The sequence below is a fragment of the Hemitrygon akajei genome, chromosome 21 (assembly GCF_048418815.1).
Source record: "Hemitrygon akajei chromosome 21, sHemAka1.3, whole genome shotgun sequence".
Classification (NCBI taxonomy): domain Eukaryota; kingdom Metazoa; phylum Chordata; class Chondrichthyes; order Myliobatiformes; family Dasyatidae; genus Hemitrygon; species Hemitrygon akajei.
In genome coordinates, this window is record NC_133144.1 from 54,497,308 (window position 1) to 54,521,242 (window position 23,935).

The window sequence follows — 23,935 nt, forward strand, 5'->3', positions numbered from 1 at the left end:
GAGGGAAGGTCTACTCTCAGTGCAAGAGATTTGCTTGGTTTAAAGTGAAGTTACTGTTCATTAGTAAGAAACCACACAGAACAAGATCCAGTGCAAAGTTAAAAACAGTACCACTAACACCAAGGAAACAGAGTGATTATCTCAAGTTTATGAAGCTGTTGAATGCAGTAAACATAGGAGGTCATTACCAGAAAAAATTAATTGACTAGTGAAATGTTTAAAGACTCCTGCAAGGGAAATTATTCCATCTGATAAATATTGGTTGAAAAATGACGTAGAAAGACAATTGTCTCTCATCAGGCATCAAGACCACACACTATCTGGAATATAAGCAGCCAACCTTGAGACTTCAAGGTCAAAACAAAGGGATGCTCTGCACTTCAGATGGCCTAAGACTTGTGCAGGATGGCTTGAAGAACCCACCAAGAAAGCTGCCTACCACCCCTGCCAATGCCATTACCGTTGAAAGCAAGCAGATGTCCTATTGGATTGGAAGCCAAATTTGCAAAAAAGAAAGATCACTGCGATACATAAGATTCTGATGATGCTGAAAATCGTGAATAACACATAAAAAATACTGGAGGACCCTAGCAAGCAACATCTAAGGAGGAAAATGAACAGTCAATGTTTTGGGCTGATGTTCAGATGACAGGTCTTGGTCTGAATTGTCAATTTTTCCATAAATGCTGCTTGACCTGCCGAGTACCTCTGCCATTTTGTTGTGTTGCTTAAGATTACTGCAAATTATTGGACCAAATCCCAACTTGTGCTCGAACGAGACATGAAGTCCACCAAAGAAAAGTTGGACAAGGCTATTGATTCATTATTGATTGGAAAGGATCTTGGAAAGGATTGTATTCCTGTGGAAATCCTTCTTGTAGAAACAAAACTCTACTTTCACAGATATTTAAATATTGGGAAGAGGCTTAAGGACCACTACATATGTAAGATGTAAATATTCTCAAACATAAAAGGAGATAAGAATGAAATAGCAAATAGAATGATACTGAAGAAAAGCTTTCACAAAAGGTTTGGATGGAAGTGGCGTGGAGAGCTATGGCCCATGTGCTGATCAACGGAACTAGGCAAAATAAGAGCTTGGCATGTTTCTATGCAATAGTGCTCTATGATTTTATGATCCTATTACTCTGAAAGTTGCTTTGGCGTTGCAGAGTAGCTGATGATTCATAGCTGGGCATTCAACTAAAGGCAATATTTTACCTCCAACAACTTCAAGAAAAGTACAGCAAACACATTTGACTGCTGTTCAGCAACTGAGCAGGCTCACATAACCTCAGTAGTGTTGGCAGTCCGAGAAAAGAAACTTTTCTGGGAGAGGAAATTCTCCCGGTACTTTGGAAGGAGAAGACAAGATTCCTACCAATCCTCTTTAGCCACATGCTTGTTGCACAAGGTAGTTACTGCTTAACTTATTGAGTCTGTTTAAGACAGCTTCAAGCTCTAAATGATCTGAAATGAAGAATGTGTCCTTGCCTTTACAATCTTTGGAGTCTTCCTTGAACTGCACATTCCGATGTTGGAAGAGGGATTATGCCTCCATTGAAAATCAGATGGGAATCTCTTTCTCTGTCGAGCATCATGGTAGCATAGCGGTTAGCATGATGCTATTAGAGCTCCTGGCATCAGAGTTTGGTGTTCAATCCTGGCGTCCTCTGTAAGGAGTTTGTACGTCCTCCCCATGGAATGCATGGTTTTCCCATGGATGATCTGGTTTTCTACCAGTTAGTAGGTTAATTGGTCATTGTAAATTGTCCCATGATTAGACTAGGGTTAAATCTAGGGTTGAATGCAGCATGACTCGAAGGGCTGGTAGGTCTTATTCTGTGCTGTATCTCTAAATAAAATAAACGACTCGAGGCGAAGACTGATGTTAAGTCAGGTGCTTTTCAGCAAACTTCTACACACTGATGACGCTGCATTATAATGCACAAACAGTCTATGGTTAGAACTCTTGGATCGCCTTTCACAAGCTGGTCAGGCATGTGCTCTCACTGTCGACAAAAAGAAAACAGCTGTACTCAACCACGGGCTTTCACCAGGTTCATTAATCGCTCCTCACGGGAACCAGTGAGAAGTTCAAAAGTTCAGCTTCCTCCAACTTTTCACTGGAGGAAGAACTCAATGCCCACATCAGAAAAACTGTGACCACCTTCAGCAGACTAGCTGAACTCTCAGATCAGCCTCATGACCAAAATACAAATGTACAAAGCATGCACTACTAACCTCTAGAGAGACATGGGCAATTTTTTCTCTCCAAGAACTAAGGTTAAACAGTTTCCAACTGCGCTGCTTAAATGCCAGCATCAGTATCAAATGCGAGAGAGAGTCACCATTGCAGAAGTACATCAGAGGGTAGATTAACTAGATCCAATAGCCCCAGTCAAACTTGGATGACTCCTTACTTAGGCCATTTGAGCTGGCTATAAGATGGTCACGCAGACGTTAGGGCATGGTATGCAGGGATCCAAGTAGGAAACAAGAATACTCCAGATCTTTGCAATTGAGGTCATAGACGCATAGAAAGCCATAGAGCAATGTAGCACAGATATAGGCCTTTCAGCTCAATCAGTCCATGCCAACCAGCTAGCACCAATTTCCTGAGTTTGAGCAATATATCTGTACACTCTCCCCTCCAGGTACCTGTCCAAATGTTCCTTAAATAATACTACACCTGCCTCAGCCACTTCTCTCTGACAGTTCGATCCAGATACTTAGCACTTCCTGCATGAAAAATTTGCCTCTAAAGTCCCTTTCAAATTATTCCCTTCTCATCCTCAACCTTTACTCCCTAGACCTGGATTCCCCTACTTGCATGTAGGAGGATGAGGGATGACCTAACCGAAATTTATAAAATCATAGATAAGGTGGATGGTAGCATGATTTTACAAACTTCTATCAGGTTATCCCTCATCCTCCTACACTCAAAGAACTAAGGACTTAGCCTGGCCTGCCTCAGGCTCTCCAGACCTTGCAACGTCCTTGTTAATCTGCACTCTTCCTATTTTATCAGTCTGCAGGAGACTTTAACTCATTCTAACAGGAGGAAAAAACTCCACCATGGATGGTCCATAGCCCAGCTGCAAAGGAGGAGGGTTGGGCATGAGCCCAGCTAGCAACCACATCACGTAAAAACCCAGAGCTACAGAAATGTCAACTGAAGCTCCAAAGACCTCACCCCTGGGAGAGGAAGTATTTTCACCTAGATAACCTATTAAGGCATGTGGTGAAAGCAGAAGCCACTGAGCTGATCAAACTTCTATCAGCCCAGGACAGAGGACTCTGGCGAGCTACTATTGGTGGCCATTGTCCCAGTAGGAGTGATGGGCGTAAGAGGAAGAAGGAATAGGAGGAAAACAGGTGACGTTAGCAGGTCATCAAAGTCCATGTTAGGGTCGAGCTCTACAACTTGAAGGGATGAGAGCCTGAAAGATGCTTCTGGATTGAACACATCCATAGAAACACACGCACACACACACACACACCACCACCACCACCACCACCACCACCCCCCCCCCACAGATGATCCAAATCTCAGATTCTCAGATTACTAAATCACGTGAGATATGGTGAGCCAGCTATATCATTGGCTGCAGTAGAAAGGATGCCAATGAATAAAACTCAGAGCAGGAACTAATCCCTAGCTGCTTAAACAAAGTGAGAAAAAGCAGTATAGCCTCTTGAGGCAGCCCCACCACTTAATAAAATCATGGGCAATCCGAATTTGGCCCTGGCCTGTTCCCACAACCTTTGATTCTTTAGTCCAAAAGTCTTGGCAATGAGCAAATTCAAACATTGCACAACCTTCTGCAGCAGAGAATTCAAAAAATTCACGACTCCCTGACAGAACAATTTTCTCATCTCCTTAAATGGCAAATTCCTTATTCTGAGATATATCCCCAAGATCTATGTCCCTCTACAACTGAATGGGACTACAACTAAAGGTCATGGGTTAAGGGTGGAAGGTAAAAAGCTCAAGGGGGTCATGAAGGGAAATGTTTTTGCTCAGAAGGTCATTAGAGTGTGGACTGAGCTGCAAGCACAAGTGGTGCATACAAGCACAATTTCAGCACTTAAGAAAAGTTTGGATAGGTACATGGATGGTAGAGGTATGGAGGGCTGGTCGAAGGGAGCAGGCAGTTTAAAGGTTTGGAATGTATTAGAATGGGCAGAAAGGCCTGCATCCATGTTGTACTTTTCTATGACTCTATGACTATACATCTTCTCAGATTCTACCTCAACAGAAAATTCTGTTCAAAATTTTCCAACAAAACCGCCTCATTGTGTTATATGACTAATGTACTCTCCCTCTCCATTCCAGAAATCACTCTAATAAAATCTGATCCTTCTCCCTTTAAATTAAGAGACCAGAACTGTGCACAGTAATTCAGTCATGGTCTCAGCAATGCCTCATACAACTGTACATAGAACATAGAAACCCACAGCACATTACAGGCCCTTCAGCCCACAATGTTGTGCCGACCAAGTAACCTACTCCAGAAACTGCCTAGAATTTCCCTAGCACATAGCCCTCTATTTTTCTAAGCTCCATCTACCTAGCTGAGGCTCTTAAAAGACCCCATTGTATCCACTTCCACCACCACTGCTGGCAGTGCATTTATGCCCCCACCAATTCCTGTGTGAAAAACTTACCCCTGACATCTTAGGGGTAAGATAGGTACCCCTTGGTACCTATTTCCAAGCACCTTAAAACAATACCCCCTCATGTTAGCCATTTCAGCCCTGAGAAACAGCCTCTGGCTCGCCACATGATCAATGCCCCTCATCAGCGTATACACCTCTATCAGGTCACCTCTCATCCTCTGTTGCTCTAAGGAGAAAAGGCCAAGTACACTCAACCCATTCTCATAAGGTACACCCTCCAATCCAGGCAACATCCTTGTAAATCTTCTCTGCACTCTCTCTACATCCTTCCTGTAGTGAGGTGACTAGAATTGAACACTGTAGTGGGGGTTTTCTTACTTTTTAACAAATACATTGAAGGAAACATTCCAATTTGTTCTTTAATTATTACTTTTCTAATTATTGTGTGTCTACATTTGAACCTTTGTACAAAGACACTCAAATCACTCTGAACTGTTGCATTCTGTAATATCTATCCACTTCATCAATACTCAGTTTCCCATAGCAAGGGTTTCTAGCCTGGTGTCCACGGATCCCTCGGTTAATGGTAGGGGTTCATGGCATTAAAAAATGGTTGGGAACCCCTATTCTATGGCAAAATGGATACTCTGACATTTCCTCACATTACACGCCATCTACTAAATATTTACCCCTAACAGTAAGCCATCTGTTCCCCTTTGCAGACTTGTTCAATCTTTGCATCCAATTTTTCATTGTCAACAAATTTAAAGGCAAAATCCCTTCACCTGCTCCTCACTTAGAGCAGAAGGATCACAGGGCACATTAATAGGTCCTTCAGCCCAAAGACCACATGAACCATGATGTTCTATCAACAATAAACTAATTTTATTCTCCCCACAAGATACCATACTAGAGGAAACTAGAGTCTTAGAAAATGGTCAACCCATATGTCTTTGGGTCTGGAAGTAAACCAATGCACCCAAGGGAAACTCACATAGAGAGAGCATGCAAACTCCACATAGACAGTACTACATGTCAGGATTGGAGATGTGAGGCAGCAGCTCTACTAACCTGCATTAATACACTTCATCACTAATGTTGATATCTGTTATTTCAAAAGGAAAACCATTTGGTTTATGATGATCTCTGTCCTCTCTGCTTATGGTGTTATAGTTCTGACGGGCACTAATTCCCACATTTCTGCAGCAGCCTGGAATATTGATACTCTGGGTCACGTGGCCCACAGAGACAGTCAGGGGCATTGTGTGGTTAGTGGAGTGGGAAGATAACTCCAAAAGTTCCAACTACATTCAGCCTCACGTCTCTACCTCCAAACTTTATGGCATTTTTGGACCAAGAGACATTCAATAATAAGCCCTGTGATAATTGACCTCAGCAAGAGCATGGAACATAGAATGGTACAGCAAAAGAATAATCCCTTTGTCCCATCATGTCTGTGCTGACCACAATATCAAATTAGACTAGCCTTATCTGCCTGTGTATGATCTATCTCCCTCATTCCCTGCCTATACATGTCTCTAACTTCCTCTTAAACTCCACTCTCATGCCTGTCTCCATCACTGGTGTGTTTCAAGAGCCTATGCTCTCTATGTAAAATCTCACACCACAGATCTCCTTTTAGCTTTCCCCCTCTCACCTTAAAGCTAAGTATTTTAGTACATTACATTTCTACTCTGAGAAAAATATACTAAGCCAGCTATGACGTACATAATTTTATAAACTTCTCTTTGGTCTCCCCTCAGCCCCCAGTGCTCCAGGCAAAACTACCCAAGTTTGTCCAGCTCCTCCTTAGAGTTAATGCTCTTTATGCCAGGAAACAATCTGGTGAAGCTCTTCTGCACCCTCTTCACATCCTTCTTGTAATGGGACAACCAGAACTGGACACAATACTCCAAATGTGGTCTAACCAACGTTTCATGCAGCTGGAGAATTTGGAGTATTATGCCTTATGTCGAATTTGGAGCTTGGGTCTCAGAACCGTACAGATTGGGAGAGTAGCTACATGAACTACTCTACCCCAGCCATGTGCAGAAACTTCCCACCTCCATTCAGTCTGATCATCATTTGGCCCGGTGCAATATACAGCATGAAACCATGAAGTCTGTGTTCCATTCAGTTAGGGTGATTTTGTTAAACCCCGTTCACCCTGTAATCCTTATTTTTTTTACCAATCAAGCACCTGTAAATATTTACTTTGAATATACTCAATAAAGAAACATCCCTTTGTTCTGTTTTATCCCTTTATCTCTTTATTTGTTGCCTTCTCTCTTGCAATGAATTCCATAGATTCACTGTCGTCTGGGTAAAGAAATTCCTTCTTATCTCAGTTTTAAAGGGGCATTCATTTATTCTGAGGCTGTGACCTCAGATCCTAGATTCTCCTACTAATGAAAACATCCTCTCCTCAGGTTTTTCAGAATTTGTCAGGTTTCAATGAGATTCCCATTAACTTCCTGAACTCCATTGCGTACAGGTCCACAGTCATAACATACTCCTCCTATGCTTGCGTCATTCGCTCTTGTTAACTTCTTCTGGAGCCTCACCAGGGCCAATACATCTTTTCTTAAATAAAAGGTCTAAAATTGCTCACTATATTTCAAATACAGTTTGACCAATGTCTTATAAAGCTTCAGCAGTACAGCCAATATTTGATGTAACAGATTACAGTTATTTTCAATGCCTGTGGATTAAAGAAACAAGGTACCTTTTCACTTCTTTAGCGTCACTTGCAATGAAGAAACCCAATGTGCCTTCATGGATCTTGATGTGGTTCCCAGGATTGATTAGTATGCTACTCAGTGAAAACACAAAACACCATATTTTTGTTAGTTACTGGAGAAGTGAACCATTCTCTCTTTGGCACACATATCAAAGGGGAATACATTCCCATTGTAATGGAAATCATTCCCATATGAACTTAAATTTCAATAGCTCTATGCACTCTAACAGATGACCAAATGATTCAGTTAATAAATGAAAGGAGCTTTCTTGTTAGTCTTATAATATTAAGATGCATTGTTACCAAGGCACCATCTGCTTAAAAATACACAGCCTTAAATTAATTCTCATTTTTCCTCAATTGAAAACCTCATCATAACAAAATATAGGCCATATAATTTTATCTGGATCACAGCGCTTAACCTAGCAACCAAATCAACAGAGGAAGTGTACTTTTAAGGTAACTTTTCATGTCAATTTTCCTTAAAAGAATTACTGTTGTTTTGCTCTTGACGATCAGCTGTGTTATTTACAGATTTACTTATTTTTGTTTGCTATTCCTTGCCCTGTTTGGTTCAGGATCTCCAGAGAAAGTGTACTAGAATTCAAAGGCTATAAGCTGACTTGATTTTATTTATTCATTGAGATAGCGTGCGGAACAGGCCCTTCTGGCCTTTTGAGCCGCATTTCCTAGCAACCTCTGACTAACCCTAGCCTAAATCACAGGACAATTTACAATGACCAATTAATATACTATCTGGTACATCTTTGGACTCTGTGAGGAAACCCATGCAATCATGGGAAGAACATACAAACCTGTTATAGACAGTGCCAGAGCTGAGCTCCAAAATCTGACACCCCAGGCTGTAATTGCATCGTGCTAGCCGCTACGCTACCTCGGCACCCTTCAATCATTCCCCACTTAAACGTGTGAGGAAGGAGATATATGGAAGGAATATTCCTGGGCATTATTCACAGATTTAAATTTCAGATTTCTTGGGGGAGGGGATGAGGGGGCAGAAACAGGGTCCTATTTGGGCCTTCAAATAGGAAATGGATAAATATAAGGAAGATTAATTTGCATGTCTATAGGGAAAAATGACAATGGAGTAGATGGGTTTACTCTTCTAGCTCTCAGCTGAGATTTGAAGGGCTGAATGGTCCTTCAAAGGACAGACAGGCTTCCTATGACTCAGCATAAACTTGCAAGACTGAATGGGCAGATTCTGTTCCATAGCAATTCTCTGATTTTATATCCTGACAATCCAACAGGAACAAATTTGAGCCAAGTTAACAACCTCTGCTGAAGTGATACAGAAGTTGGGTGGGGCTTGACAAGCCAAAGAATTACAGTTCAAATGCTAACCAGTCTTACTCATGTGAAATCTTTTAGCAATACTTTGGTGAAGGAAATACGTGTAAGATTTATTACCCACTTACAGGTGGAAAATCAAGTTTAAAATGAAGCGACTGTTCACAGATAGTTTAACAAGGCTGCAGCAACAGTGCCTCAGTAGTTTGAACAGCTCCCCAGTGATTGGCAAACAATTTGTGTTACTTGTATTATCATCAATTAACCACAACTTATCAATGGTTTAAAGCAACATTCATAACACTTTAGCAATAATGCACGTCAAGAGTATAACTACTGCACTGCACAGCTGTATGCAAAATTAGGCAGCTGGCCCAGAGGAAGGAGGTGGCTGGCAGATTTTAGAAACAAGAATCGCAAACTCCATGTTTAAATTGACTGTTGTCAGAAACCTGATGTTGCTCCCCCATTGTTGACTATAAACATCCAGCTCTTTCGCCTGGGCACTCTCAACTTACTTGAGTTTTGTTTTAAACCAGTTTAGCTTTCATATTCAAAGATTTTGCTTTCTGCTTGACTCGAAGTACAAACAAATAGAAAAGAAAGGTTGCAATACAGGGAGGATAGACACAGTCACAATTTAATCACAGCAAGACTACAATTGCTTCCAGGAATGAACTCCAAGCAGCTGTTGACCTGATTTTGTATCAATGAGGGGCACCTTCTCATCCTGGGTAAAATGGAATGTGGCAAGGATGCTTGATGTGATTAGCAAATCTTATCCTTCTCCAAAATACCCTTATCTCAGTCACTTCATTTCTGTTCTTCAGTTATCATTGATTTTATTCTGCACATCATTTGGACCTTCAACTGTGGACTTGCCTTCTCAATTGATCTCAAAAAAAAGGACTGAAATTAGGATGGGGGCACGAGTACCTAGAGATACTAGAATCTAGAACAACACAAACTGTTGGAGGAACTCAGAGGGAAGGGCAACATCTATAGAGGGAAATGGGCAGTTGATATTTAAGGTCAAAATCTTTTGATTTGAAACATTGGCTATCAACTTCTTTCTATAGATGCAAGGCAGAACTTAACCATTTTATTAAAAGGTATAATTAAAATATTGTAAAAAAAAGCCCTTTTCCTAATCCACATTACTAAGGGAGGGCAAAAATAAACTCTTTTTCTAATGGAAATCACTAAATTACCTATTTGAGTGGCAAAGCTGTTGTTAAACCAAAATCATTCTGTCCAAGTGTAGAACTACAAGACTACAAAAACAATTGTAAGATGAAGACTGATCTATGCTCTGAATACTTTCACACTTAAGTAAGGTTTTCCTTTCCCTTACGATCTCTTTGATCATTTTGTTATAACTCTGAAGCTTTCCTATATTCTTTCTGTTTGCCATTGACAATGCTTTGTATTTCATCCAATGCAAAACACTTGCTATTCCTTTAAACAGTTTGCAAGTGATTTAACGTTTTATCCTGACAATTTATTCTCTCTACTTTCTGGTAATTTCTCCCCCTCCCCCTCTCTTACTTCTTCCATTCCCTATTCTGGCTCCCCTCTTCTCTTATCCTCACCAACCTTATCGCCTCCCTCTGATACCCCTCCTCCTTCCCTTTCTCCCATGGTCCACTGTCCCCTCCTATCAGATTCCTTCTTCTTCAACCCTTTACCTCTTCTCCCAGCTTCTCATTTTATCCCCCCCTCTCCTACCCATCTTCCCTCCCACCTAGTTTCACCTAACACCTGCCAGCTTGTACACTTATCCCTCCCCCACCTTCTTTATCCTGGCTTCTTCCCCTTTCTTTCCAGTCCTGTTGAAGGGCCTTGGTGCAAAACATCAACTCTTTATTCCTTTCCATAAATGCTGCCTGACCTGCTGAGTTTCTCCAGAATTTTGTGTGTCTAACTTACACTCTTTGACTTCAACCTAGCTTTGTTCCCTTAGCTTACCAGAATTAACGCCCACCCCAACCCACATCACAAAGGTGCTTACCCACAATCTTCAGCTGCTGAACTATCTGCTTTGTTCAAAATAATCTGTTGCATTGCCACATGGAATCTGTAAAATCCATGCCTTGAAAAACACTAAGGATTTATTCAAATAGAATAATATGACAGCGACTAATTGGAAAACAAACTTCCATTTGTGTGACACGTTTTCAAATTATTGGAAGGTCAACAAGGTGTTCCGCATAATAAGCTGTGCTGAAATCTGAGACTCATTTAGGCCGTCTTCCAACAGGTGAGGAACAGCCCAACTTGTCACGCTGATTGTGAGCCCTAATTACCCAATTCGCTAAGTGATTCTACATCTGAGGTTCACTTATGTCAATCTGCAGGTATCTGATTAATTACCGTATTTCCTGATGGCTTTATTAAAAGGTAGAACATTTACAGTTGACATCACTGGTTAATCAAATGTGTGTAGGCTCTCAATATTACTGGGAATAATATGGCAATATTCCACTTAGAAATTGTCTTCTCTGTGGTGACCTATGTCGTGAAATTTGCTGTTTTGCGGCTGCAGTACAGGGCAATGCACAAAATATATTATAAATTACAATAAGAAATATACATAAAAATTAAATTAGTGCAAACAGAGAAAAAAATAATGAGGTGTGTTCATGGATTAATTGTCCATTATTAAAGATAGAAAAGTAAAAATCTTGTCAGGGATTATGGAAGATATTAAATAAAATCAGAAAATACTGGATACTCTCAGCAGACCCTCCATCCTCTGTGGAATGAGGAACAAAATCAATACTTTAGGTTCAAGAACCGGATAAGCATCCTGTGCCTGAAACACTAATTCTGTTTCTCTTTCCACAAATGATTCCTGACCTGCTGAATACTTTGTGCATTTTTAATTTTAATTTCAAGTTTCCAGAATCTGCAGTATCTTAAGGTAGAAATCAAAGTTAATTAGGGTTAAACAATGTTATTATATGAAGTAGTAGTAATATCATTCTTCCGATGCTGCACATGACAGGATTTTCTGTTACACATTACTATTGGATGTAATGCAGTGCATGTACTAAAGTGTCAAAAAGCTGTCAATATTCATCCACTTTGGGAAATCCTCGAAGTGGATTTATTTGAAATGAAATAATTTTGTGGCAGCTAATAAAAAAAAACGCTTCCATTTATATAACAACTTGTCACATCATTGCACATTAGTATCAGCTTTGCGTAGTTTAAAATTTATTCAAGATCACAGTCCTTAACCAGGCTCAGGTTCTGCTACCAGATAGAAAAGAATATTTGAATGTGGCTGAGTGTGCGTCTCTATCCTATTCACTGGTGTACCTACTGTTGCTCTTGCGTGAGCTTTTCTTCAAGGGTCGGTGTCAGACTCTGTAGACTCAATCTCAAATTCCTTTGACGTCGTAATTAGATTATACATTAATAAAACGCAGTTACGGTGCCTATTTCCATATATCAGAAAATTCTTCAGACAATGAATGATTAGCAGATTAAATTTTAACCAGAGAAGTATGGAGGAATCCTGGAAGCAAGTTTCTGCCAGGGTGGAGTAGACTCCATTTACTGGCTCTAAGCACACACACACACACACGCACGCAGAACAACAAACAATTCCAAAAGTAGAGGTGCATCCACTGCATTCTAGGTGTGACTGCAGTTGGATGACTGAAGAGTGGAGTGACGGGGAGCCCTCCTACTTTTGTTGTTAACATAGACCACAGCACACAAGAATAGAGATAGACAAAGCAGTGAGGACAGACCTGAAGCAGGGGAGAAGGATCAGTTTGAGAAATACAGAAAATAAGCAAGCGACTGGGCAGATCATCAATTAAATAAAACTCAATAAAAAATTAAAACAGAAATTGATCTTTTAAATAATTTTTAATGGGTGATCCTGGAATAAAAGGACACTCTCAAGGTACCTGGTTACATTATGCATTAATATTTTACTCAGTGTCAAGAACCAATTGCATCGGAGGAAAGCAGTTGCCTTGAATGCTTGGAGTCTTCTTGTACGTTTGCAAAACTTTCAATGACACTGTCAATAAAGGGGCATCTCTACTGCTTGGGGCATTGATCAACCAAGTGCAGGCTATACTCAGTTATCCTTAAAGTGTGCTTAAAATTATTATTGCCACAAAAAAAAATCAAAATCATTGAACTTATTAATTACAACATACACAAAATGCTGGAGGAGCTCAGCAGGCTTGTCGTTATCAATGGAAAAGAGTACATGGTTGAAGTTTCGGGCTGAGACCCATTTCTCGTGTTTGTGAAACTCGTTAATTGACACTTTGATTTATGACTGGTCATCAGTGAATCCACAGACAACATGAAACATTGTGAATGTTGAATCTGAAGGCAGGCAAAGGGAGAAACATTTTAAGATATGTAGGATGACTGGTGTCTGGGGATGGAGCTTGGTGAAGAAGAAATAAAACTCCATAGTAGCAAAGGTCTTGAAATGAAATTGTCTTTGACAATCTATAATACAATCTTGGACCATTTAGAAAATATAAATTCATTAAATTTTGCAACACAAACAAAAATATAAAAGAAAAAAAAAGCACTATCTATCTCTTGGGCCAGACCTTGCTAGAGAATGCTGAAAAACCAGCATCTGATCTTTAAGTATTGGTATTGGTTTACTATTGTCTCATGTGTAAAGATGCAGTGAAAAGTGGTTCAATCTGGGGTGCCTGGGCACTGTCAAATGCAGGCATTCGGGACTTGTTTATGGACTTGGGATGCCAATTGTGTTTTCTGTTAGCCCAGTCTTGCTGAGGTTCCCCAGCATTTATACAAGGGCACTACCTCTCAGATCAAGCACAGAACCAACAATACCATTGGTGTCATTAGAGATTATAGGTAAAGAGAAGGATGAATTATTTTTCTTTAATTATCTCAACTTTCTTTAATGTTTTAACTATTTGTATGCATTTTAGTTAGCTTTATATTTAAATAATCCCATATTTATTAAAAATCAAATTGTATTGGGAAACAGCAATAACTCAATTAGTAAATAGTCTGCTGGAGGAACAGTGATCAAGCAACATCTATCAGAGGGGGCGGAATTCTGGATGAATCCTTTCCTCCCTTGGATATTGCTGAGTTCCTCCAGCAGATTGTTTGTTGCTTCAGATTCCAGCATCTGGAGAACCTTGGGCCTTAACAATAACTCACTCCTTAAGGTTGGGAAGGGAAGAATTGGGATTTAGGCTTTTCTGGCTGCCAGTGCTGCGCAATCTCCACACAGCGCTGCCAATAACCTTCTAACTTGTCCAGACTATAGTAGAGGAGACCTGAATATGAAGGTCAGTGGGATTGGTTGTTCAAGACAGACAAGGTAACTTTAGTTGTTTGGGGTCCATCAGTAGTAATTCTGGGAAGGGGCTGAAATTGACTAAAAATATATTGCTTTTGGTGTTTTTAAGTATTATTCTGCTGATAAGAGAATAATTAGCAAAAATAATTGAGCTCCCAGAGAAATAAGACCAGTTGAAAGTTGAAGAAAAGACAGGAGGGAAAGCTGAGGCAGGTTGGAAAGTAAATGAAGAGGGCTTTACCGCTTGGCACCTCTGTAAACAACAAGAAAACAATTGAGTCAAACGCCATTTAGAAACAAACAGCTCACAACATCAAACAAAGGAAATGACCAAAATTGGCAAACATAAAACAAAGAAAATAGTTTTGCTTCTTTGAAAACATGAACATGAGGAAACAGCGAAAAAAAAGACATAATCCTGGCAATGGGAACATATAATCTGAATGTTGCTCAATTTTCTCAGTGGTTTCAAAGAATTAGGAAAATAAAGATTTATGTTCCAGTTGATACTAAGACAAGCATCCAATTGACAGTTTTTATGACCTTTGCCATATAATGCATTTTGGCAAAGTAGCATTCCTGAGCATCGGGGGTGTTAATAAATCTTAGCTTCAAGGTCTCACTGGGCTTGTCCAACACCATTGCCAGTAGTCATGGTTTCAACACATGGATTAGTCCATGCTGCCTCTTAAATGTGATACTCTTCACTGCGGTTGTTAAAATGCCCCTAAAATCTTTGGGGAAAGTAACTAATGAATACAAAGCAGGAAATGCCAAAAATTGCACCTTGTTTAGCAAACTAAATATGGTATTGATATTTTGGCTTTAACTAACACTCTCATGATGGAACAAACCTAAACATTAACCTAATGCTTCTCCTAACCAGAGATGCTGCCCTGCTTTCCATTATATTCGTAAGCAATATTGTGATCAATATTTTGAAAATGTCGGTGTATCATATTCAAATTCTGGTTCCCTCATTTTCAGAAGGATGTGGAAGCTTTACGAAGAGTACAGAGGAGATTTACCAGGACGCTGCCTGGATTAGAGGACATGATTTATGAGAAAATGTTGAACAAGCTATGGCTTTTCTCTTTGGAGCAAAGGAGAGAAGTTTTTATTGAGGTAGACAAGATGCTATCAGACATAGATAAAGTTGACAGCCAGAGACTCTTTGCCCAGGGCTCAATGGATAATATGAGAGGACATACAATTAAGGTGATTGAAGGAAAGTATAAAGGAGGGAATATCAGAGATTTTTCTTATTTTCAGAGAGGGTGGTGATTGTGTGGAATGCACTGCTGGGGTGGTTGTGGAGGCAGATACATTAGGGACATTTAAGAGACTCTTAGATACATTAGGGACATTTAAGAGACTCTTAGACATTTAAGAGACATCAGGGATGAAAGAAAAATGGAGGGCTATGTGGGAGGGATGCACTGGATTGACCTTGGAGTAGTTTAAAAGGTTGGCACAATATCATAGGCCAAAGGCTATACTGTTTTATGATCTAAATAGGAGCAGCAGTAGGCTGAATGACCTTTAGCTCCTCAGTTAAAAGATTTGTGGTGAATCTTTTCTCCACATTACACAGAAACTATGCTTTACAAAATTTTCTTTAAACTGGAAATCAGCCATTTTTTTCTTTTACGGAAATGTACGGACAGGAAATATATTTTGAATTAGGTAGATGTTCAGCATTGGACTCATAATGACAGCGGGAAGTTGATTAGACCTTCTAATTAATGCTGGCTGATACAGTATCTCTTGTGAGCTGTACATTATGTCTTCCTAGAGCCTGATGTACGTAATAATGAGGAGAAGGTTAATGTTAAATTTAAATAACATTAACACAGATCTTGGTGCAAATGCTAAGCTACACTGTTCTAGAATGTTCTGCAACCAAGAAGCTACATTTTAATTTTTAAAAAATGATTATGTGAACCCTTCAGCATTGAAAATTAGGTATACTTGGTGAGCAAGTCTTACCAGCTAATAATCTGCCTTTGGGGTCTAGCATCTTAAGAGTTACACGGGAACACAAGGCAGGGAACTGAATCTTAACATGAACAGAGTTAGACCATAAGACAAAGGAGTAGAAGTCGGTCATTCGGCCCATCGAGCCTGCTCTGCCATTTCATCATGAGCTGATCCAATCTCCCCTTTAGTCCCATTCCTCCGGCTTCTCACCATAACCTTTGATGCTCTGACTACTCAGATACCTAATCAATCTCTGCCTTAAATACACCTAATGATTTGGCCTCCACTACTGCCCGTGGCAACAAATTCCATAGATGCACCACCCTCTGGCTAAAAAATTTTTTTGCATCTCTGTTCTGAAAGGGCGCCCTGCAATCCTCAAGTCATGTCCTCTCGTACTAGACTCCCCCGCCATGGGAAACAACTTTGCCACATCCACTCTGTCCATGCCTTTCAACATTCAAAATGTTTCTATGAGGTCCCCCCTCATTCTTCTAAACTTCAAGGAGTACAGTCCAAGAGCGGTCAAACGTTCCTCGTATGTTAACCCTCTCATTCCCAGAATCATTCTAGTGAATCTTCTCTGAACCCTCTCCAATGTAAACACATCCTTTCTTAAATAAGGAGCCCAAAACTGCACACAGTACTCCAAATGAGGTCTTACCAGTGCCTTATAGAGCCTCAACATCACATGCCTGCTCCTATACTCTATTCCTCTAGAAATGAATGCCAACATCGCATTCGCCTTCTTCACCACCGACTCAACCTGGAGGTTAACCTTAAGGGTATCCTGCACGAGGACTCCCAAGTCCCGTTGCATCTCAGAACTTTGAATTCTTTCCCCATTTAAATAATAGTCTGCCCATTTATTTCTTCTACCAAAGTGCATGACCATACACCTTCCGACATTGTAATTCATTTGCCACTTCTTTGCCCATTCCCCTAAACTATCCAAGTCTCTCTGCAGACTCTGTTTCCTCAGCACTACCTGCCCTTCCACCTATCTTTGTATCATCAGCAAACTTAGTCACAAAGCCATCTATTCCATAATCCAAATCGTTGATATACAACGTAAAAAGAAGCGGCCCCAACACGGACCCCTGTGGAACACTACTGGTAACCAACAGCCAACCAGAATGGGATCCCTTTATTCCCACTCTCTTTTTCCTGCCAATCAACCAAAGCTCTATCCACGATGTAACTTTCCCGTAATTCCATGGGTTCTTATCTTGTTTAGCAACCTCATGTGCGGAGTCTGAACAATCGAGGTATGACATCTATCACTCCTTCCCCATGTTGGTTTACACCACAGGATCCTGAAAACATTAGCTGAAGAGATTGTGGAGGCTTAGATTCTCGAACGGTTCCTGGGAACTGGAAAATTACAAATGTCACTCCACATTTCAAGAAAGGTGGGAGGAGGAAGAAAGGATATTATAGTCAAGTTAGCCTGACTTCAATGGTTGGAAAGGTGTTGGAGTCTAATAATGATGAGCATTCAGGGACTTGGAGACACATAATAGTATAGGCCAAAATTATCACAGTTTTACAAAGGGGAAATCTTGCCTGACATATCTGTTGGAATTCTTTAAGGAAATAACAGGGTGGATAGGCAAAGGAGAGTCAGTCAGTGGATATTGTTTATTTGGATTTTCAGAAGGCCTTTGACAAGATATCACACATGATGCTGCTTAACAAGGTAAGAGTCCATGGTATTACAGGAAAGCTACTTGCATGGATAGAAGATTGGCTGACTGGCAGGATGCAAAGTGTTGAATAAAGAGAGCATTTTCTGGTTGACCGCTGGAGACTATTGGTGTGCTACGTGAGGAAGTCGGGTGTTTGCAGAACGACTTAAGACAGATTGGGAGAATGGGCAAAGAAATGGCAGGGAAGTGCATGGTCATGCACTTTGGCAGAAGGAATAAAGACAAAGACGTTTATAAATAGGGAGAAAATTCAAAAATCAGAGGTGCAAAAGAACTTGTGAATCCTCGTGCAGTATTCCCTGAAGGTTAAATTACAGGTTGAGTCAGTGGTATTATAGGTAAATGCAATGTTTGCATTTATTTTGAGAGGACAAGAATACAAAAGCAAGGATGCATTGCTGAGGCTTTATAAGGCATTAGTCAGACCACACTTGGGAGTATTGTGAGCAGTTTTGGACTCCTTATCTAACAAAAGATGTGTTAGCATTGTAAAGGATCCAGAGGAAGTTCACGAGAATGATCCAGGAATGAAAGGGTTAAAATTTGAGGAGCACTTGGTGGCTCTAGGCCTTTACTTGCTGAAGTTTAGAAGAATGAGGGGTGATCACACTGAAACCTATCAAATTTTGAAATGCCTAACTAGAATGGATGTGGAGAGTATGTTTCCTATAGTGGGGGAGTCTAGGACCATAGGGCACAGCCTCAGAATTGAGGAGCATTCATTTAGAACAGGGATGAGGAAAAAAATATTTTGCCACAGGATGGTGAACTTGTAGAATTCATTGCCATAGAATGATGTGGAGGCCAAGTCATTGGGTATATTTAAGGTGGCAGTTGATAGATTCTTGATTAATCAGGGCATCAAAGATTATGGGGAGAAGGCAGGAAAATTGAGGTTGAGAGGGATAATAGATCAGCCATAATGGAATGATGGAGCAGAACTGATTGGCCAATGGCCTAATTCTGCTCCTCTGTCTTATGGTCTTATGATGCTTTGCTCTCAGTCTGCATGGCAATTCTGCAGTTGGACTGGCAAGCTGTAGTTGGGCATACACTTTAGGTGTGAGTCCACTCGCTTTCAGCTCGGCATGGGCAATATTTAATTTGGTTCCTTCACTTGGCTTTGCATAAAAAGTTGCTACCAAGAGGAGTACCAAATTCGAAGGGAATATCTGACTTCAGCACCTAACAACTAACTGGTCTATGGATGGGCATGTGACTGCAGTTCTTGAAATCCAGCATTACACATTACAACCAAATGAGAATCAGTATTGGATCAATAATGTTTGCTTAATGCAAATGACTGGATTAAAAAGCAGTTTGCTTAACATGATGCTGCTTTGTTAAATGGGTTGTACTACATTAACTGAGCTTAAATCAGTAGTATTTATCCTCTTTCACATTTACTGACAGCTATATCGGAATACATTTACAGAATGAGATATATAACATCTTGCCTTATTTCCTTTATCGGTGTAAAGTGTAAATCTCCACTGGGCTCTGGGTAAATGCAGGGGCATTAGGCAAGGCTAGTGAGGGTATAATGTGAACTGTCACTGGGTACACAGTGAGTTGGGGTTGTGCAGCACCTCTGAAGGTCTACAGCTAGTAAGGATCATCCATTATGATCACCAGAAGAGTCAAATGTCTTCGGCTATCAGGCAGGAATGTGGTGCCGAGGCCAGGATTTCAGATCTGCCTTGAATTTATTGAATGGCAAAACAAGCTTAAGAGGCTGCATGGACAAATTCCTCATGTTCTTAGGCAACCCAAAACCGCAATGTAAAAGAACATCTTGGTCATCTGCACATTAACTACAAGTTCCTGGACAGCAAATATTAGTAACTACAAAGAAAACTAAAAAAGCTTCTTAAAATATGAGGAGTTTCTGAATTAAATTGCTGGCAGGTTTTGAATTATGTTAAAACTCAGCCATTTAAGCTTCCTTAGATGTGATGGATGAAAACGTTTTATCAGCAGCTGCAAGCAAGAACATGATCGTCCAATTGGCAAGAAGTGGTACAAGATCAATGTGACAGGAAGTTGGGATTCCCTTGGCTAATATGATAAAAGAGCGAGACCAACAGCCTCCCATCTCCCATTGGAGGCTCATCTTCAGCCTCTGACCTCTCTTAGTCCTTTGTTAGTTATCGCCTTATTTCTCCCCACAGAGTTTTACAAGGTCAGACACTGTGAGAGAGTGGCACAAGTGTCGTGACTTCACAAATGTCCTTTCTGTTGTTAAAGATACACTAGTCAGGCTTTTCAAAGGGGAGTTGAACAGTGCGTTGCTAAAATAACCTCATCAAATATCTTCCTATTTTTTATCAGTTAAAATGAATACATTGCACTAAAGAAGCATAGCAAGGGCAATAATTAAATCATGAGGGCTGATAAAGAACAAATTTCACATTTGAATGTATGTTTTGTTTCTGATGGTCTGGTAGTTACTTGCTGGTTATCAACCATTGACCATTACAATGTTATTCTCATAATCCCAATATACAAGGACATTCCTAACAGCACCAAAGCTATAATGTTATTAGCTTTACAATAATGGAGCTTGGGAAGACCCAATTCTTCAAAGAGCCATCAAGAGCCAGACAAATTTTATTTCAGTCACAGGAGCCCTTCATAGCCTTTGTTCAACACTTTAAGTGACTCTGAAACTGAAGCTGGCAACAGCCATACAAAGGTTCTAAAAGTTATTTAAACTGCCAGCATGAGAGAGGATTAAAAGATACTGGAATTTGGCAAGAAATGAATGTCTTTATTGACCTTTGGTAATTGCTTAATGTCCTGTCCATGAGGAAGATGGTGATACAGCTAATACTCACAATTCACGGAGAAGGTTGTGGTGCTTACCTGCTTTCCCTTGTGTCTGATTTGTATTCTATGGCCAATAGTAACAGCTTCAGCTTCACAAAGCACAACCTGAGTGAGGAAGAGGAATGGCCAGTTAGCTCAGGAAGCTGGACACTTGCATATCAGAAATGCTTACAGTATGAGAAGAGGCCATGCAGTCCACTGACCCACTGCCTGGGTCGCAAACTAACAAAAGCTTCCACTGTATCTCGGTGCATGTGTCATCAATAAAACCTCAATATCCTCAGTAAAGTTTTGTGTTTAGATATCTATACAGCTTTATCTTGAATCCTACAATTGAATCCGACTTCTGGACCCCAAGCCACCGCTACAGAAAAACTGAGTTTCATTGTTTCCTTCCCCTTTCTTCCATGTCCACTGTCCTCCCCGAATGGATTCCTTCCTCTTCAGCTCCTTATCTCTTGCACCTATCCTCTCCCAGCTTCTTGATTCATCTTAACTACGTGCTGCACCCTATTAATATAGGGTTCAAGTCCTGGTCTCGAGGGAAACATTCTGGGGAGCAATGCAGATGCAACGGTTAAACTACCACACTAGTGATCCAGAGTCATGCACTAAGTATCCAGAAACTCCGAGAAGTCAACTCCCACCACACAGGCTGTGGAATTTAACTTCAATATATCAAATAATCTGGAATTCAAATTTTTAAAAAAAGGTAATTTAAAGTTCAAACTAAGTTTCAAAATAACTTTATCATCAAAACACATATGTCACCATATACAACCCAAAGATGCATTTTCTTGCGGGCACACACAGTAAATCTAAGAAACACAATGAAAGCCTGCACCCAACAGGACGAACAAACAGCCAATGAGCAAAAGACAACAAACTGTGCAAAATACAAAAAAGAAAATAAAAAATAAATAAGCAATAAATATGAAGAGTCCTTGAAAGTTAGCCCCTACGTCGTGGAAACAGTTCATTGATGGGCAAGTAAAATTGAGTGATGTAATCACTTCTGGTTCAAGAGTCTGAAGGTTGAGGGGTAATAACTGTTCCTGAACCTGGTGGTGTGGGTCCTGAGGCCTCTGTACCTTCTACCTGATGGCAGCAGTGGAAAGAGAGCATGACCTGGATGGTGGGAGTCCTTGATGGATGCTGCTTTCCTGGGAAGCCGCTCTGTGTAGATGTGCTCAATTGTGTGGAGGGCTTTACCTCTGATGGACTAGGCTGTATCTATTACTTTTTGTAGAATATTCCAAGTGTATTGGTGTTTCCATGCCAGGCCGTGATGCAAACAGTCAGTATGTTTTCCACCACTTATCTATAAAAGATGTCTACATGGACCAACCTTTTATAGTCTGGTCTGTGTGACTCCAGATTTATTTAAAGATCCAGCACAGTAACAGGGCTTTCCTTTCCAATGAGCCCGATTATACCTGTTAATTAACCTACTAACCCATACATCTTCAGAATGTGTGTGGACACTCACACGGCTAGAGGGAGAACAGACAAACTCCTTGCAGACAGTGGCAGGAATTTTGAACCTGGGTCGCTGGCACTCTAATAGTGTCACACTAACTGCTGTGCTATAGAGCTGCCATACTGCTCAGCTGCTGCTCAACGCAACTCTGCAGGTCAGACCAGAACAGAGGGTGTTTTACCTCAGACCCCCATGAAACAGACATCATCACAACATCACTGGAGAATTGGCCTCTAAGCAGGCTGCATTTTCAGGTGTGTGTCATAGAGTACCGTAAATTCAAGCTTATGTTTAGAATCCGGAAGAAGATAGCACTTGCGAACAACACGACCAAGGGTGACATCACCCAGACGGTTCACAAAACAACTTCTTTCACCTCTTTTACATCTTCGTTTTCATTCAAATATGGTTCTGCTACTGTTGGAGCTTGTGATCTCCAATTTGGTGGTGTGTTATCGGGCCGATTGAGCGATCTGGTACTTTGTTGCCTCCGAGAGGATTTTGTGAGGTTTCGAGTGAAGTGTGTGTCCTTGATGCTAAAAAGCCTGGAGATGGGAGCGTGAGCCCATGATCAGCTCCATTTCTTGCTGATCTCGCCAATTAAAGCACCGAGGAAGATCGATATCATCGAGGCAAGTGCAGAAGATGAGCAGGCAAATGTCCTTCAACTCATCTAAATGTTATGCAGTGCCCGTCAGTCACAAAGTTAAACCAATCAACACAACATATAACATGATGAGAAAGATTCTTGAACCAGTCACCCATCACCCATATCTTGGTGTTGAAATTAGCAAGGATCTTAACTGGACATGTCACATCAATCAGATTACAGCCAAAGCAAACAAAATGCTGGGTATCCTGCAAAGAAACCTCCACTCATGTAGTAAATCTGTCAAGGTCACGGTATACAAGACACTTGTCCGTCCAAAGCTTGAGTATTGTGCAGCCATATGGGATCCCCATCAAGCTAACAATAAGAAGCCCATCGAAAAAATACAACACCGTGCAGCTGGCTTAATGCTAAACGATTACAGCAGGAAATCCAGTGTCACCAACATGCCCTCTAACCTTCAATGGGAACCACTTGAAAACAGACGTACTAAACTACGGTTAATCTCCATTTTCAAAGAAGTTCACAACATCATTCCATCAAGCATCCAAATTCAACACAGGGTCAGTTCAACTCGACAGCAAACTGGCCCTTACGTATTGGAAACCCCTTCCTTCAACAAGATTTGCTACCAGTACTCCCTCTACCCAAGATCAACAAGAGAGTGGAATCTTCTGCCGCCAGACCTGCGCAGTATTTCTGACATTAATATTTTAAAAGATAGACTCAATCAAATCAGTTTAGGGGATCTAGTCAGAAAAGCTCACTTTACAATTTAACTCTCATACCATTCGCACCGACTGCGCGTTATAACAGCCGTCCGGCAGTGCTCACGCAGTGCCAAGCAGAAGGGTGTTCAGCACCATCTACCAGCTTCTCACTCACTGCTGCTGGAGGAAGGTGCCTGGGTCTGACAGTCTTTCTCTCCCTCTCACTCGCTGCTCCTGAAGGAAGGTCCCCGGCGTTCAAATGGTCTCTCTCTCCCTTGATGCTGCTGAGGTCTGGGGTCTTAGGCAAGGTTCAATCAGCACAGTTTGTGGATTGGACTGCGTGTTGTTCGTCTTACGATGTGCTCCTGATTTTTGGTTACTTCTTTTTTTTTGTTGCTATTTTGAGCAAATTTGAGTCAGGGTGGCCTCCATATAATGAACACTGAGTTGAACTGAATATGCCTGGACCCTTTTGATTTTGTGTTTTGTATTCTGTCTTTCTCGCTAGATTTTTGTTGTTGTTGCTGTTTGCACGATTTGTCTTTTTTTTTGCACTGGGGGGAGGGGTTGATGAATTTTTTGAATGGGTTCTATGGTTTCCTTTGTTTCGTGGCTGT

General features: G+C 40.8%; 1 protein-coding gene across 16 annotated transcripts in view; it reads right to left on the minus strand.

Annotated features, from left to right (window-relative positions):
- Positions 1-23,935, minus strand: part of kcnma1a (potassium large conductance calcium-activated channel, subfamily M, alpha member 1a) — a 913,789-nt gene that overhangs the window by 174,607 nt on the left and 715,247 nt on the right. For all 16 annotated transcript variants that reach the window (XM_073025436.1, XM_073025438.1, XM_073025437.1 and 13 more), the window contains 2 exons: positions 20,555-20,623; positions 7,349-7,435 (listed from right to left, as the gene is read on the minus strand). In XM_073025436.1, the coding sequence (XP_072881537.1) occupies positions 7,349-7,435; positions 20,555-20,623 (156 nt within the window). The remainder of the gene's footprint in view (positions 1-7,348; positions 7,436-20,554; positions 20,624-23,935) is intronic.